General features: G+C 38.9%; 1 protein-coding gene across 4 annotated transcripts in view; it reads left to right on the top strand.

Moving 5' to 3' along the window:
- Window positions 1-2429: 2429 nt before the first annotated feature.
- LOC144365855 (uncharacterized) overlaps window positions 2430-14689 on the top strand; it is a 34872-nt gene continuing 22612 nt past the window's right edge. For 3 of the 4 annotated variants that reach the window (XM_078018579.1, XM_078018578.1, XM_078018577.1), the window contains exon 1: window positions 2430-2601. In XM_078018579.1, the coding sequence (XP_077874705.1) occupies window positions 2569-2601 (33 nt within the window). In that variant the 5' untranslated portion in view covers window positions 2430-2568. Of the gene's footprint in view, window positions 2602-5534; window positions 5631-14689 lie in introns of all 4 variants that reach the window. The other variant, XR_013424586.1, reaches the window with a different exon arrangement.

Below are 14689 nucleotides of genomic sequence, written 5' to 3'. Positions count from 1 at the left end.
TGGGTGAAGGGATAAATGAAATGTGGTATATACACAGAATGGAATATTACGCAGCCGTAGATCTGGAAGAAAATTCTGGCACATGCTACAACATAGGTTAAGGAGAGTATACTAAGTGAAATAAGCCAGTCACAAAAGGATAAATAGTGTAAGATTCCAATTGTAAGAGTTCCCTCGTCAAATTCCTAGAACCAAAATTAGAATAGTAGTGGCTGTTAATTGCACTGGTTAATTGTAACTGCTGATAGGCTCCTTCTACCCGTGGCTTTGCCATCACCAATGCTACAGGGCTTTAGCCATGTGTCAAGGCCCAACTCATCCCAGCTTGGGCAGGTGGCAAATCTGTGTCTGTGTCATGGACTTCAGATTGGTTTCTCATAAGGATCTCTTAGTTTATGGTTTGCTTCTCTGGATTTTCATTTCCTGTTCTAGAAATAACCTTTTCAGATAACTGACCATGAGAATGTCCAATCCCTTCAGGTGAATCCCTTCCTTTTTCCATAGCAAAGCAGCCTTACTGGATGTCCCCCAACTGAAAAACTATTACTGAATACAATGGTCCTACAATAGTACATTTGGAACATGAACACTATTATTATTTATGGGATGGGAATCTGAATTCTTCTCATTGTCAAGATTGAATACTATGAATCTTGTCCAATTTATTTTGTAGTTTTGCTTCAATTCTTGGATGTATTATCATTATCTAATTCTTATCTCTTACAAAATACAAAAAAGGATCTAGCTCAACCTCATTTTAACATAATAATCTCTTTTTGGGGGGTGGAGGAGTACCAGGGATTGAATCAAGGGGCTCTCAACCACTGAGCCACATCCCCAGCCCTTTTTTAAAAAATTTTATTTAGAGATAGGGTCCTACTGAATTATTTAATGCCTCACTGTTGCTGAGGCTGGCTTTGAACTCATGATCCTCCTGTCTCAGCCTTCTGAGCCACTGGGATTACAGGCATGTGCCACCATGCCCAGTTTAACATAATGATCTCTTTAAAGACTATTTAAATAACTGTAGCTATTAGAAAATGAAGAATTGTGAAGAAACAAAAGTAATTAAGAATGGTATGGAGTGATTTTAAGTAGGAAAAATATGTTAGCTTGCTCATTAATGGGTATGAAATAATCACTTTCAGGGATACAGAAATCTTAAGCTTACTTCTCTTTCTTATTTCCTTTTGGAAGGAAAGAGACATGGTGGATGATTATTTTCCATTGCATTTTTATAGAGAGGTCTATCATCTATCTATGCATCCATTCATCCATCCATCCACATATCTGTCCATCTGTTCATCCATTTATCCACTCATCTGGCAATGTATGGGCCAAATTGCCCCACCCACCAATTTATGTCTTGAAGCTTTAACTCTCAGTACATTGATGTGTGACTATATTTGGTCTTTAAAGAGATGATTATGTTAAAATGAAGTTGAGTGTATCCTAGTCCAATATCACTGGTATCCTTAAAAGAAGGGAAAATTAGAACACAGACCACACAGAGGGAAGACTATGTGAAGACACAGGGAGAAGATGCAAACCAAGGAGAAAGGACTTAGAAGAAACCAATGCTGCAAATGCCTTGATCTTGGGCTTCTATCCTCCAGAATTGTGAGACAAAAAAAAATTTCTGATGTTTAAGCCACTCTGTTGGTGGCACTTTGCTCTGGCCGTCTTAGCAAACTCACAGAGGCCAACAACTTAGTCTCCCCAGCAACAAGCTACAATTCAACACAGGAAACAAACAATTTCCTGGAGGAGCCAAGACCAAAATCTGCTGAGAATTAGCTCTGGCCACACAGACACACAAATTTATTTTACCAAAATGAATACTTCCTTTTGGGGCTACAACATCTGTTCCTCCGGTTGTGTAACTATAAGTGGGGGCTGTTGGTGTGTGTATGTTGGAGCAGGAAGAAAATTTAGGAGCACATGGGGGAGAGGTGCTGTCCCCTGCTCTTGCAGGAGTTCGTGAAACCTGTGGTGCCTTAGCTGTGGCCAGTGGCCTCTCCAGCACGGAAGCCTGGTGCTTCCAGAACAGTCTGGACATGACTCAAAATTGTCCTTTATTCACTCTTCCATGTCATACAATTCTATTCCCTGCCCCCCAGTTTATTCATGAGTCTGTGCATGTGTTAAATCACTACTGAATTATACAAAGGGAGAGGCTGGATTGGAAATGGATACATATCGCACCAACTCTAGGAACAAGTGAGAGAAATGATCATGGCTTGCCTTTCCGGAAAAGCAGATTTTCCCTGAGTGAAAAGCAAAGCATAGAAATGAGACAATGTTTATGACCCTGTAATGATTTGGATACAGTTTTTTTTCCCCAAAGGCTCATGTGCTAGAAATTTGGTTACTAATATAGTAGTATTAGGAGGTAAGACCTTTAGGAAGGATTAATGATTTATTTTTATTTTTTTATTTGCAACCGTGAGTTCTTACTCTTGTGGGACTGGAGTGAGCCTGGTCCTCCCCACTCTTGCTTCCTCTCTTGCCAGGTGTTCCCACCCTCTTGAGCTCTCACTATGTGATACAGTCTGCCTTGGAGCCCTGATGCCAATGCCACGCTCTTGGACATCCAGAACTGTGAGTTAAATAAATCTCATTTCTTTATACATGACCTAGTGTCACGTAGCATAGCAACACAAAATGAACTGATAAGCCCTTGTTTGCTTGAAAGTATTGTTTCTACACATATTCTGGGGAAGATCAGCCATGTTTTGTTCCTCTCCTCACTCAGTATGTAGGGAAAAGGATCGAGGAAGGTGGCAGGTTAGGAAACGAGGGGACAATCTCGTTTGTGATACCGTATTGGAAGGGGAGAGAAGGACTAATTCCCCACACAGATTTGCAGCTTACTGATACTGAAACAGATACAGAACTGCAAGCTTGGCTGCCCTCCTTGAACTTGAGAGGTTAGGAGGGGGCTTTTGTTAGTGGACAGAGGAAGAGGGCTGCAGCAGACTGACCTGGTTGGCAGTCTCTATTGCATAGCCACTCAGGCTGCTGGAGCAATTTGAGAAAGCAAGCTGTCCTGATGGTTTCTTTATAAACGTGTTTAGACTCAGATAAAGAAAGGCTGCTTACTAAATGGAGGATAAAATGGCTGATTTTCTTTCTAGCCCTAATGGCTTTTTTGCTGCAGCTGAGCTGGAAAGGGAGCATGAAGCCCGAGGGTTTATTTCTAAATATGTACACACACCCCACAGCTCTAATTTATTTATAAACATACAGACATTACGACACATCTCTAGAGAAACATGAGTCCTTTTTTCATGCCAGGATTGAAAGACAAGCCTCAGTTATTTTGATGATATAAACACTTTGTGTTTTTTTTTTTTCCTGGAAGTCACCTTTCAATTTGATTTCATTGATCAAAAATCCAAGCTGATATTAAATAGTGATTGCGGATCCTCTCAATCGGCAGAGAAACGTATGTTGAATGACTAAGTGTTCAAAAATATGAATTGCTTTTAAAAAAATATCACTGGCAGAAGAGGAGACAAGAAATCATTACCATGATAGAGATCTGCTGGAACAGAGAATGACTGTGAACTCAGACAGGTGAAATTCCACAAGCTGGGCCCCCAAGAGCATGAATCCAGCCCCACAGAAACACTCTCAATAAAAATAAATCAGTCCCTTGTTTAGTCAACTTGGGTCTGGGAAAATTTTTGTCTATTTATACAGATGCAACCGGAGATCTGAAGTTTGCTTCCTAAATTTTGGATAGTTAACTCTGAAAAGTCACCCCAGAGGGTGGGGTGCGTAGCTGGCCAATGTCAATGGGCAAAAGCAGGAGACACAATGATGGTGAACAGACTGTCACCAGGATGCTGCAATCACAGTGGAGCTGGCATTGCTTGTCACTCGGGGAGTTGGCAAACCAGGGAAGCTAATCTCTGTGGGCCTCAACTCCTCATGTGTTAAAATGAGAATGTTGGACCAGATCGGTGTTTCCTAAACGATCATCCACAAAAACTCAGATTTTATAAGAATTCAAAAATGGAGTCTAGGTAAGTTTAGAAAAATCTGGGTTTAAAAAGTTAATAAGATGCTTTGGTATTTCTTAGATTTAATGCATTAATGGCATTGTGACTCCTCCCAAACAGGTATAAAATAGAGATGTTTCCCAAAGGTTCTCCAACACGGGACCCTTTTGGAAATGCTGAGCTAGCAGGTCTAATCTGGCAAGATTCCTAAGAGAGAACAAGGCCATGAGATAGATGCAGAGCCTGCAGGGAGACATCAGGCTCCTGCTTTCACACCCCCTCCATGCCTTCCTGAGAGTGGAAGAAGCTTGAAGGGCCCCTTGGACTCTAACTTGGGTTAGAAGCAGAGTCTGAGAAGGAATTCCCGTGGAAGAGGTTTGCTGAGGGAATGCTCTGGAGAGGAAGGGAATCAGTGAAGCCAGACCTTTCAGAGGAAGGAAGCTAAGCAGAGCCACGCTCCCCCAGGGGCTGCCCCACTGGGGGACTCTGGGCTCTGCATGACCCAGTTTGTCTCACCCTGAGGTGAGGTCAGCCTTTTGTGCCACCAACTAGCTGGCCTGAGTGGGGGCTTTCCGACTACATCCTAGGCCAGGCAGAACCTTCCAGACAAGGAGTCCAGATGGGAGCACTGGTCTAGAGAAACGGGCTGGTGTGAACCCTCATGGGCCAACACTCTAGCAACTTCAGTGACATGAAGGCCATCTGTGGAAGGGGAACTGGCTGGGCCCACCCCACTTCCTTAGTCCGAGTTGGCTCTATTTAACAAAATTTCAAGTAACTTGAATTTTTTTTTTAATGAAATTCCTGAGTCCTCCTTCTGTGGGAGTCTTAAGTATTGGTTTTCAAAAAGCCTTCCCTGTGAGAGCTGGACGTTTCCTTGGGAGAACTTTAACAATACTCTAAACTCTTTTCTCAGTTTCAGTAATTATTAAGGATTAATGGAATTGCCATGTCCTTTCGTCGATCTAGATTATTATTCTTTCTTTCTGTCAAAAGGATTTTTTCAAAGGACACCTGACATGTCCACATCATTTTGAGCAAAGCTAAAGTTCTGTATTGAAAAATAAAAGTCAGAGAGAAAGAGAAGTTATCTTTTGAAAAGCAAAAGCTAGTTTCATGGCTTTCATTTTTTTCCTCACAAATCTTCCTACAAAAAAAGAAAATGAAAAAGAAAACCTTCTGCCTTTCTGATATTCTTTACTGTAAAAATATTTTAGACCTATTATAAGGCGATTTCAAAGAATTCCTTTGTAGTTCTTAGTGTAGAGTAATATGCTTCCTAATGTAAAGGTAATTCAATTAATATACCTAATAACTATTATTAGCTTTAAAGTCTTTTCTAGCATGTGCCTTGGAGAATCATGAAGGACTTGGGTTTCTCTTTACAGACCACCAGTTTCCTTTTCTATATATTTATCAGATGATGGGAAAATTATTAATCCAAACCCTTTCTGCTGGTGTTTGACAAGCTTATTTAGAAAAACCTCAACATCTTATTCTATAAAGTAATGCATCTGATCTTCCTAGAAATTCATCAGGAAAGGGTCTATGGAACTTTCTAGAAGATCCTGTGAGAAGAAGATCCTGTAGGCTTCTCTGGAGGCCAGAAAAAGGAAAGCCTCAGTAAGTTTGAAGACAAATGGCATTTCTCATGTGTCTATCCACCATCCTCACCGGATATATGATCCTTTTCTGAAAGGGAATTTAAAAAAAAAAATATTCTCCAAAGTCTTGCTCAAGAGTCATTTAAAGTAAATTACAAAACTCTTCATCACCCTGCCTGCTGGTCAGACTACACTCCTGCTTACCGTATGTGTGTGGTGAGGGTGGGGTTGGGGTTGGGGGTGGCAAAGGATGGAGCAATGTGGTAGAAACCACTTTGCCATCTTTCCCTTTTCTGTGGTTCATTTGCAAAATTTATGCTTTCAATTTTCCAGGCGTTGGCTTTCTATTCAAAGTTAAGCTCTTGGAATTCCAAAAATAATACCCCCTCACAAAGAATCCTTCTATTTTGTCTCTCAAAAAAAAGCCTGGCTTATGAAAATAAAAAGTGCTGTGGCTTCCAAGAAACTGGGTTGCTGTGAATTTACAAAATCCACACAGCAATTCATTTGACTGCAGCATCCCTCCCTCAGAGACCAGTGTGTTTCTAAGTGTTGCAGTGAAAACCAAACTTTGGCTTCAATGGAGACTAGGTACAAGGAAGAACAGGAACAGCAACTTCGGAAAGTAGTCAAACGCTTCCTCCAGTGTGTCAGGACCAGTGAATAGGGCTAAATTGCATGTTATGAACATGGCTGAAGTTTCCAGTAGGTAAATAAAGGCAACTGGAAGCCATTCCCACCAGCCAAAGCTTGTCCAGGTCTTAGAGAAAACTCCACAGCACTGTGACTCATCCTTCTTGGGAATGAACTTGCCTTCCTGTCTCAGAGAATACTAAAGTTCTCAGATCTAATCGCCACCAATTTCCTTATCCAGCCCCCACTTCTAAACCAACCAAGTTAGTGCTTAGTCTTTCCTTCTTTCTCCTGACTCAAAAGTTCTGTTTCCATCTAATGGGGATCCTAGAAAATGTCTAATTGAATGTTAAGATGTGGGGGTAAACTTGGCTGACTTAGCATCTGTTACTTATGTCACCCCAGTTCTATATCCCTGTATCTTGGCACTGTTTTCTTTGCTGCACATCTCTAGACACATCTGTGTCTCACTGGGTTATGGGCTGCCCAAACACAGAGAATTACTTTATGGGTGTTTTTTTTTTTTTTTCAGAATGTTGCACAGTGCTCAGCTATGAGAGATGCTCCTTATAGATTGTGGAACAGTGGCAAAATGAGTAGTCAGATGTTTCAAAGAAATTAATGTGAAGATGCTGTATAAAATGAATGACAGAATAGACAAACTGATAGTGGAGCTAACTCTAAAAAACACTGTTACAATAACCTTCTTAATAGATAATGAGAACCTAAATAGCATGGCAGATGGAAGGGAAGGGCCACATGCAAGAGTTTACAGGCAGCCTCAATAGGCTGTGGCAGACGACACAATGTAGACTGGAAGGAGAGATGAAAGGGCCCAGGTCAGAGAGCCATTGTCACATCTCCACAGCATTTATTCATTGATTCATCCATTCATTCAATAAACATCTAATGTACCTTCGAATGCCAGCTACTATTCTGGGGACTGGGGATAAAGAGATTAAAAAATGATTATGAACTCAGTAGAAGAGTTGCATTTAAGTGGGGAATGGAAGTAATAGATTCCATTTTTTTTTTCTTAGCTTGTCAAGTTTGACATGCAGTGAGCAGCTGGAAATCTAGTGTTGGATCTTTGGGGAAAGTTCAGAAGTTTATGTAAATATTTGGGAGTCATTAGGTAAAGGAGATAATTATTCTAGAGACCCAAGGGTAATGATTACAAGAAGCATTAATAAGAAATTGAAATCTTATGTGATTTTTGAAATAAAATTTTGAAACAAAGAAAAAATATCCTATAAATATTTGAGCAGAATAGAGCTTATTCCTTTTGGGGAACACAGGCTCACCCAGAGTATTCTAAATGATGAACAGTCTAAATGGTTATTACAAAGAACTCGAGTTTACCATCTGCCACGTGGTCGTTCGAGGTCCCATGTTCCTTCCATTTTATAGACTTCCCATCCCCCTACTGCATTTCCCCATTCACATTATTAGAGATTGTTCTCTAGTTTAATAGCCACATTCCAGTCCTAGGGAAAGAGTAAGAGGAAAACAAAGGATGATCAATTTCCTTTCAAGGATATGGACTTAAGGTTGAATGTATTTCTCCTTCTCACATTCCATTTATGAGAACCCAGACCCACAGTCACACCCAGCATCTTGGGAAGCTTGAAGAAGTAGTGCCCAGCTGGAAGTCAAAGACCCTCCTAAATCTAAATGAGAGCAGGTTGGGCTGTGTTACTAAAAAGAAGAAAATAGACAGTGGGACAATTTACAGTGTCTGTCATAGGGTGCACAGCGTGTTCTAGGAACTGAAGTAAGGTGGTGATGTTAACAATTTCTGACCCAAACTGGGTACTTTCTCCCTCTCAAAATGGTGGAACAAATAACAAAGCTGAGAGTCAATTTTACAGTGAAGGAAAGTTTACTCTTTAGCCAGAGTATAGGAGAAGATGGGAAAAAATAATTCTCAGATCTGCTTCTCCCCAAACAAGGACAAGGATCCTTTTAAGCGTAAGGGGAGAAAGAGGTAGAATTTTAGCTAAGGAGTAGGGGCATTATTCATGACTTCTTGTGGGGGTAGAGGTTGGGTTTGGTCCAGAAGAAGGTCCACTTTCTTTGGTTTCTTAGAGCTGGTTTCAATCGGGGTCAATATCAGACCAGACCAAGAAAGTGCCGAGAGACAGGAGTTTCATCAGGGCTGTATATTACAATGAGATGGTAATGAGTCTGGGTGAATAACAGGTCTATATATGTCCTTTAGGGCTGAAACTGGTTTTGCCCAGTTCCATTCTGCCTCTGGTTTCACAGCAGCAGCTGAGGTCCCAGAGTCCTGCGTAGCTGGCTATGTAGGAGTCTGGTCTGAAACAGAACCCTGGTTAGCAAAAGGATTGTTTCTCAGGGTCTGAGAGGATTTTTTCCTGGTGAAGGCTGAGGATACAGAGAGACACATAGAGAGGCTCAAGAAGAAGATCCAGGGGCTGGGGTGGTGGCTCAGTTGTAGAGTGCTTGCCTAGCATGTGTGATGCACTGGGTTCGATTCTCAGCACCACATACACATAAATAAGATAAAGGTCCATCAACAACTAAAAAATATTAAAAGAAGAAGAAGAAGACCCAGAGGTAAGGAGGATCAAGATCAAGGAGGGTCTTACAATACTTATTTAATTGTAATGGAATGTCAGAAGAATCTCTGGACACGGGAGGGAGTATAGATTGGAGATCAGTTGTTTTTGCAGGCTCCAGTTAAGAGCTGTTGTTCACTTAGACTGAGACAGGGACTATGAAGGTAGGGAGATAAAGATGAATTTCACAGCTAAATAGAACACAGAATCAAGAATACTGAAAGTTGAATTGTTGTGCAAAGTTTCTTAATTAGTATCAGATTTAAAGATGTGTGCATCCTTTAAGCCAAAAAAAAAAAAATCCACTTGTAGGAGTCTAGCCTAAGGAATAGCTGCACAATAAAGATACAACAAAGATAAATAGCTACATAAGGATGGTTCATTGCAGCATTGCTGACTTGGAAAATTCCAAACAACTTAATGCTCCTCTCTGGAAGGTGACTGGTTACAGCAACTCTGGTGCCTACCTCTGTTTAGTGCAATGTTGTAATGGGGAAAGAAATATAAGTTCTTGGTTGTGGTCTCACAGTGAGGTGAGAAGAAGACTGGATTCCCTCCGGTGGGTACACAGCTCCTGGATGGTTGGAAAGAAACTACTCCAGAAAAAGCTACCCAGGACTCTGCTCTGGCAGGGCAGCCTCCCAATAGATTGTTAGAGATCTGAGAAGATCACTTGTGTGGGGCCCCTTTCTTGTGCTAGGCACTGTCGTATTAGCCAAGGTCTCTCCAATGCAAAGGGAAGCCACTCCTCATGTCACAGAGGAGGCCACAAAGGCTTAGATGTGCTGGCTAGCATTCAGACCCAATGGATCTGGAGGACCTGGTGGGCAACCAAAGGCTGGAAACCCTGCCACAGAGGAAGAAGAGTCATACTTTCCTAGATGTGCTCACAGAGGCCTGGGAACTGCTTGAATTTCTGGGACATCAGTAGCTGGGCACTGCCCACAGCACTGAAGACTTTCCAAAAGACTGAAGAAGAAAAGACAGAAAAAGACTATCTTAGCATTGTGTAGGATTTGTTGGGGTAGAAGAAGGATCAGGGTCATAGTTTTCATCTCCTTTTAACTTTCTTTAGTATATAAATCATTATTTGGTGATGCAAGAAAAAAAAAGAAGAACAGTATGTATGAGGCCCTGGTTCTGATTCCCAACACTGAAAAAAAAGGCTAAGGTGGATATAGGGGCTGGGAAAAAGGGAAGAGTCAAAGATGTTCCCAGATTTTCTGGCATTTGGATTGAGATAGATAGTTCTCTCCTTTTCTGGAGGGAAACCTGGTCAAAGAACAGATATACTGGAAAGAGCTGAGGGTTATTTTGAGCATATTGTATCTAATGTGACTAGGGGGCGTCATAATGGAGCTATCCAGCAGAGATTTACTTATCTGTGAGTTCTAGGAAAGAACAAAGGGCTGGGAATTTTTAGCATGTGACTGATACTTAAATTCAAGGCAGTGGATGAAATCGTCCAGGGATTGCTTAAATAAATTATTGCTAAAGCAATAGTTAGAGGAAACCTTTATAGCACTGAATGTCTATATTAGAAGATTCAAAACCATGATCTCAACTTTCACCTTCAGAAACTGGGGAAATGGCAGCAAGTTGAACACAAAGTAAGAAGAAGAAAAGAATGAATACCAGTCAGAACAGAGATCAGTTAAATAGAAGACAGATAAACAATAAAGAAAATGAATTTAATACATGGAGGGGATTAATAAAATCAACATATATTTCTAGATAGATTAATCAGGAGATGCAGGAAGAGAGAGAACACAAATCTCTAACATCATCTGCACATTCTACATATGAAAAGGATCATAAGGAAATATTATAATCAACTTTGTGTCAGTTTAAGCACTTCTATGAAATGAGTAATTTCCATGAATGACAAACTATTGAAAATCAGTCCAGACATACATAAACTGAATAGCTGTATAGATACTAATGAAACTCAATTTGTAAGTAAAATGTTAACCATTAGAACACTGATAAAAGAAATCAAAGATGAAGTAAATAAATGGAGAGCTGTTCCATTTCCATGGGTAGGAAGTTTCAATATTATTAAGATGTCAGTTCTTCCCAATTTGACTTATAAGCTCAATAAAATCCAAGTAAAAATTCCAGCAATTTAATGTGTGGATATTGAAAAAATGATTCTAACATTTACGTGGAAAAGGAAAAGTTTCAGAATAGAAAACACAGTATTGAGGAAATAGAATAAACTTAGAAAACTGGCAATACCTGATTTCAAGACTTATAAAATTATAGTAACCAAGACAGTGAGGTATTGGCAAATGAATGAAAAAAATAGATGAATGGAATAGAATAGATAGGCCCCAAACAGTCCCATACAAGTGCAGTCAACAGAACTTAGCTAAAGGAGAATTGGTAATTCAATGGGCAAAGGAGATGATCTTTTTTTGCTTTGTTTTTAAAAAAGGTATTTTCAAATTTTAAACAGTGGATAGTTTATTTTCAGTAAGTGTTGCTAAACAATTGGATATTCACATATAGGGAAATGAATCTAGCTACATATATATTTCACAAAAATTAACTCATAATGGATTATAATGGCTCCCCCACAAATATGTATAGTCTTTATGTTTTATATTTATGTTAAAAATAAATTGAAAGAAAAAAGTGGATATTAGACCTAATGTAAAATGCAAGACTACAAAAGCTCTGGAAGGTAACATGGAGATAGTCTGAGTGGTCTGGGGTTTGGCAATGAGCTTTTCATTATGCCACCAAAACCACAATCAATGAAAGAAAAACCTTGATGATTTTGACGTTATTAAAGTTAAAGACTTCTGTTCTGAAAAAGATACTGATAAAAGAATGAAAATATAAGCTACAGACTGGGAGAAAAATCTTTGCAAAACATATCTTTAATAAAGGACTTGTATTCAAAATGTAAAAAAAAAGTCTTATATTCAACAATAAGGAAACAAATAATCCAATTTAAAAATGAATCAAAGTAAAATATTCAGATGGCAAATAAGTGAATGAAAAAGTATTATGGAAATTTGCTCAACCTCACGTGTCAATTGGGAATTACAAAAATGCTGTACACCTCTGAGAATGGCTAACATTCAAAGCATTGATGATACCATCTCAGGAAAAAAAAAAATCTTGTATTGCTAAAGAATGGTCACAGCAGCATTGTGATAGCAAAGAAACAAAAAACAAAAATTGGAGAAAAAGATATCTATAGACAGAAGAACAGTTCAATATATTGAGGTATATTCACAGAATGGAATATTACAAATGAATTGTAACCCTAAGAAAAAAAACAATGATGAGTCATAGTGACAAAATTGCATTAATAAAACAAGTGACTTATAACACGGCCTATAAAACAATTCTTATAAAGCAAATATGAATAGTATATTGTTTAGGGATGGATTCATAGATGATAAAATTATGTTTTAAAAACTGAAGGAAAGCTAAGCTCAGCGCTGGCTAGTGGATTCTTCAGGGTTCTGAGGGTAGAGGAAGCACACAAGTAGGTTTCACAGTGTATGGCCATGTCCTTTTTCTTAAGTTTGAAGGTGGACTTGTTAAAAATGCATATATATGCATATTTCATACTTTACTTATAAGGTTTTACTTAGATTTGTTTGTATATACTAAATGTAATTTAAATCTTTTAAAAAAGGGGGTCTATACATTAATCCCAGATTGAGAAGCACCGTGTAGAGAATGACTGATTTTTATCTTTAAAAAAGCTTAAAATCAGTGTTAACAAGTGTCTCTTTTGCCATAAGAAAAAAATTTCTGATAAAGTATTCTCTGAATGCTAAAATGTAATTAATATAACTTCTTATCAGATGCTTTTTGTACTTATAAAATATACCCTTAGTTAACAGAAAGTTATATTCTCAAAATGTTAAAAGTCATTTTCTAAAAATTATAGCTTTTACTTTGAAAACATTGAGCTTTAGTTTTTATTCCTATTAAGACTATAAATAGACAGCAGGACCAGGCTCTGTTAAGATAATTACTGTTGTGTGACAATGAATCATGTTGCCAGCATATGGAGGAATGCTTATTGTTTTATTCCTTATGTTTTCAGCTCATCTGAAAGTGATCTGAAATTCTTAGTGTCTGGTGATCAGGGTACACCCCTTACAGTCCCAGTAAACACTGTTATCAGACCCATGTCCAGAATGTTCCCACAGAACCTGACACTTGTACTGATAAGGAGCTAGTTCCCTATTGAAATCAATAGCTGGGCATGTTGTGAATTCAAAGAGCTTAGCTCCACACCAGCCCACAGCATGAAAGGCTGAGTGAGGATCAGCAAAGCTGTGAACAACCTTGTTCCATTTCTGACCTTGCCCTTAGCAAATTTTCCCATCAGGTGCTACTAACGGGAGAATAGCCAACACCGCTAGCCCAAGAAGTCCAAATTTATGATTTATTAAGAAGGAAACTGATACAGACTTTACATGGAATATTCAATAAGTTATTGGTTAATATGGGGACAGTAGAGGCTTACCTTTTTAAAAACAGGATAGATTGAATGTTTCCGAATATATATAATAAATTATATGGGTAAACAAAGTGGAAGGATGGTATTGTTTCTGAAAATAACTAGAGACAGGAAATACCCTTGAATATTTTATTTTCTTCTGGAGGGTTTCATCCTATCTTGGTAGAATTTCTGAATCTATTCAGAAATAAGTTTTGGATTTTTAAAAATGCTTTTCAGTATTTCATGAATTGTAGACAATAAACACATTCATCAAATGACATTTCCATTTTCGATCATTTCATTAAACATGAGATTTTAACCTGATAAAAGCCGAAACTATTTTATAAGTTCTGAATACATAAGATGCGGAGTAGAGCCATATTTTTTCTGGGATGCAGACTGATGCTTGCTAATGGATCTCTGTGGATCTGGAACTGGGATGAGTCCTTCATGATTCTCTCCTCCAATCCTTAGATCACTAGGAGTCAGTGCTATTATTTTTCTCATCATACAGATAACGTTTTGGAGTCTTGGAGTTAAAAGATTATTCTGCTGAAACCTGGGCCTGGCCTCCTCCCCATTGCTATAAATCAACAAATACAAATCATGAATCTGTACAAGATGACAGTTATAAAGAAGATGTGGAGGGATTTAGTTTCTACCTGTACAATAACATAGATGATTCCATCATATTTGGCAGATTTGGTATTCACTCACTTAGAAAAAAAATGAATTCTATTTTTTTTGAAGTTTTTTCCTCTATGTTTGAACTTGAGCAATTCAGTGGCCACCCAGTGAAGTATTACCTAGGCCCTCATTAATGACTGCCATCCTTTTATAGAACTTTATATCATTACCAATTGATTTAACAAATGGTCGTTGAATTCTCCAGTCCAGTTAAAAAGTTGAGCAAGATGCACAAGGCAAGATGCCTGTCTAGTTGGATAAGAGGCGTAAACAAGCAATTACAATATTTTCAGACACATTGGAATAGTCTACTGAGAGAACAGTGCTCTCTCCTCCCTGAACATGTCTTGTGCTTTTTATGGTTTAGATATGAAGTATTGCCCAAAAGTTCATGTGAGAGACAATGCAAGAAAGTTTAGAGGTGAAATGATTGGATTATGAGAATGTTAACCTAATCATTGTATTAATCCCTTGATAGGAATTAAGTGGGTGGTACCTGTAGGCAAGTAAGGTGTGGTTAGAAGAGGTAGGTCACTGGGGATGTGACTTTGGGGTATATATTTTGTTCCTGGTGAGTAGGGCTCTCTCTCTGCTTGATTGCCATGTCCTGAGCTGCTTCCCTCTGCCACACCCTTACACCATGATGTTATAACTCACCTTGGGCCCAAAGTAATAGAGCTGGCCATCTATAGGCTGAGAACT

Source organism: Ictidomys tridecemlineatus, chromosome 8, assembly GCF_052094955.1.
Source record: "Ictidomys tridecemlineatus isolate mIctTri1 chromosome 8, mIctTri1.hap1, whole genome shotgun sequence".
NCBI classification, from domain to species: domain Eukaryota; kingdom Metazoa; phylum Chordata; class Mammalia; order Rodentia; family Sciuridae; genus Ictidomys; species Ictidomys tridecemlineatus.
Note: the sequence above shows the minus strand (reverse complement) of the source record. Positions and strands in the feature narration are given on the sequence as shown.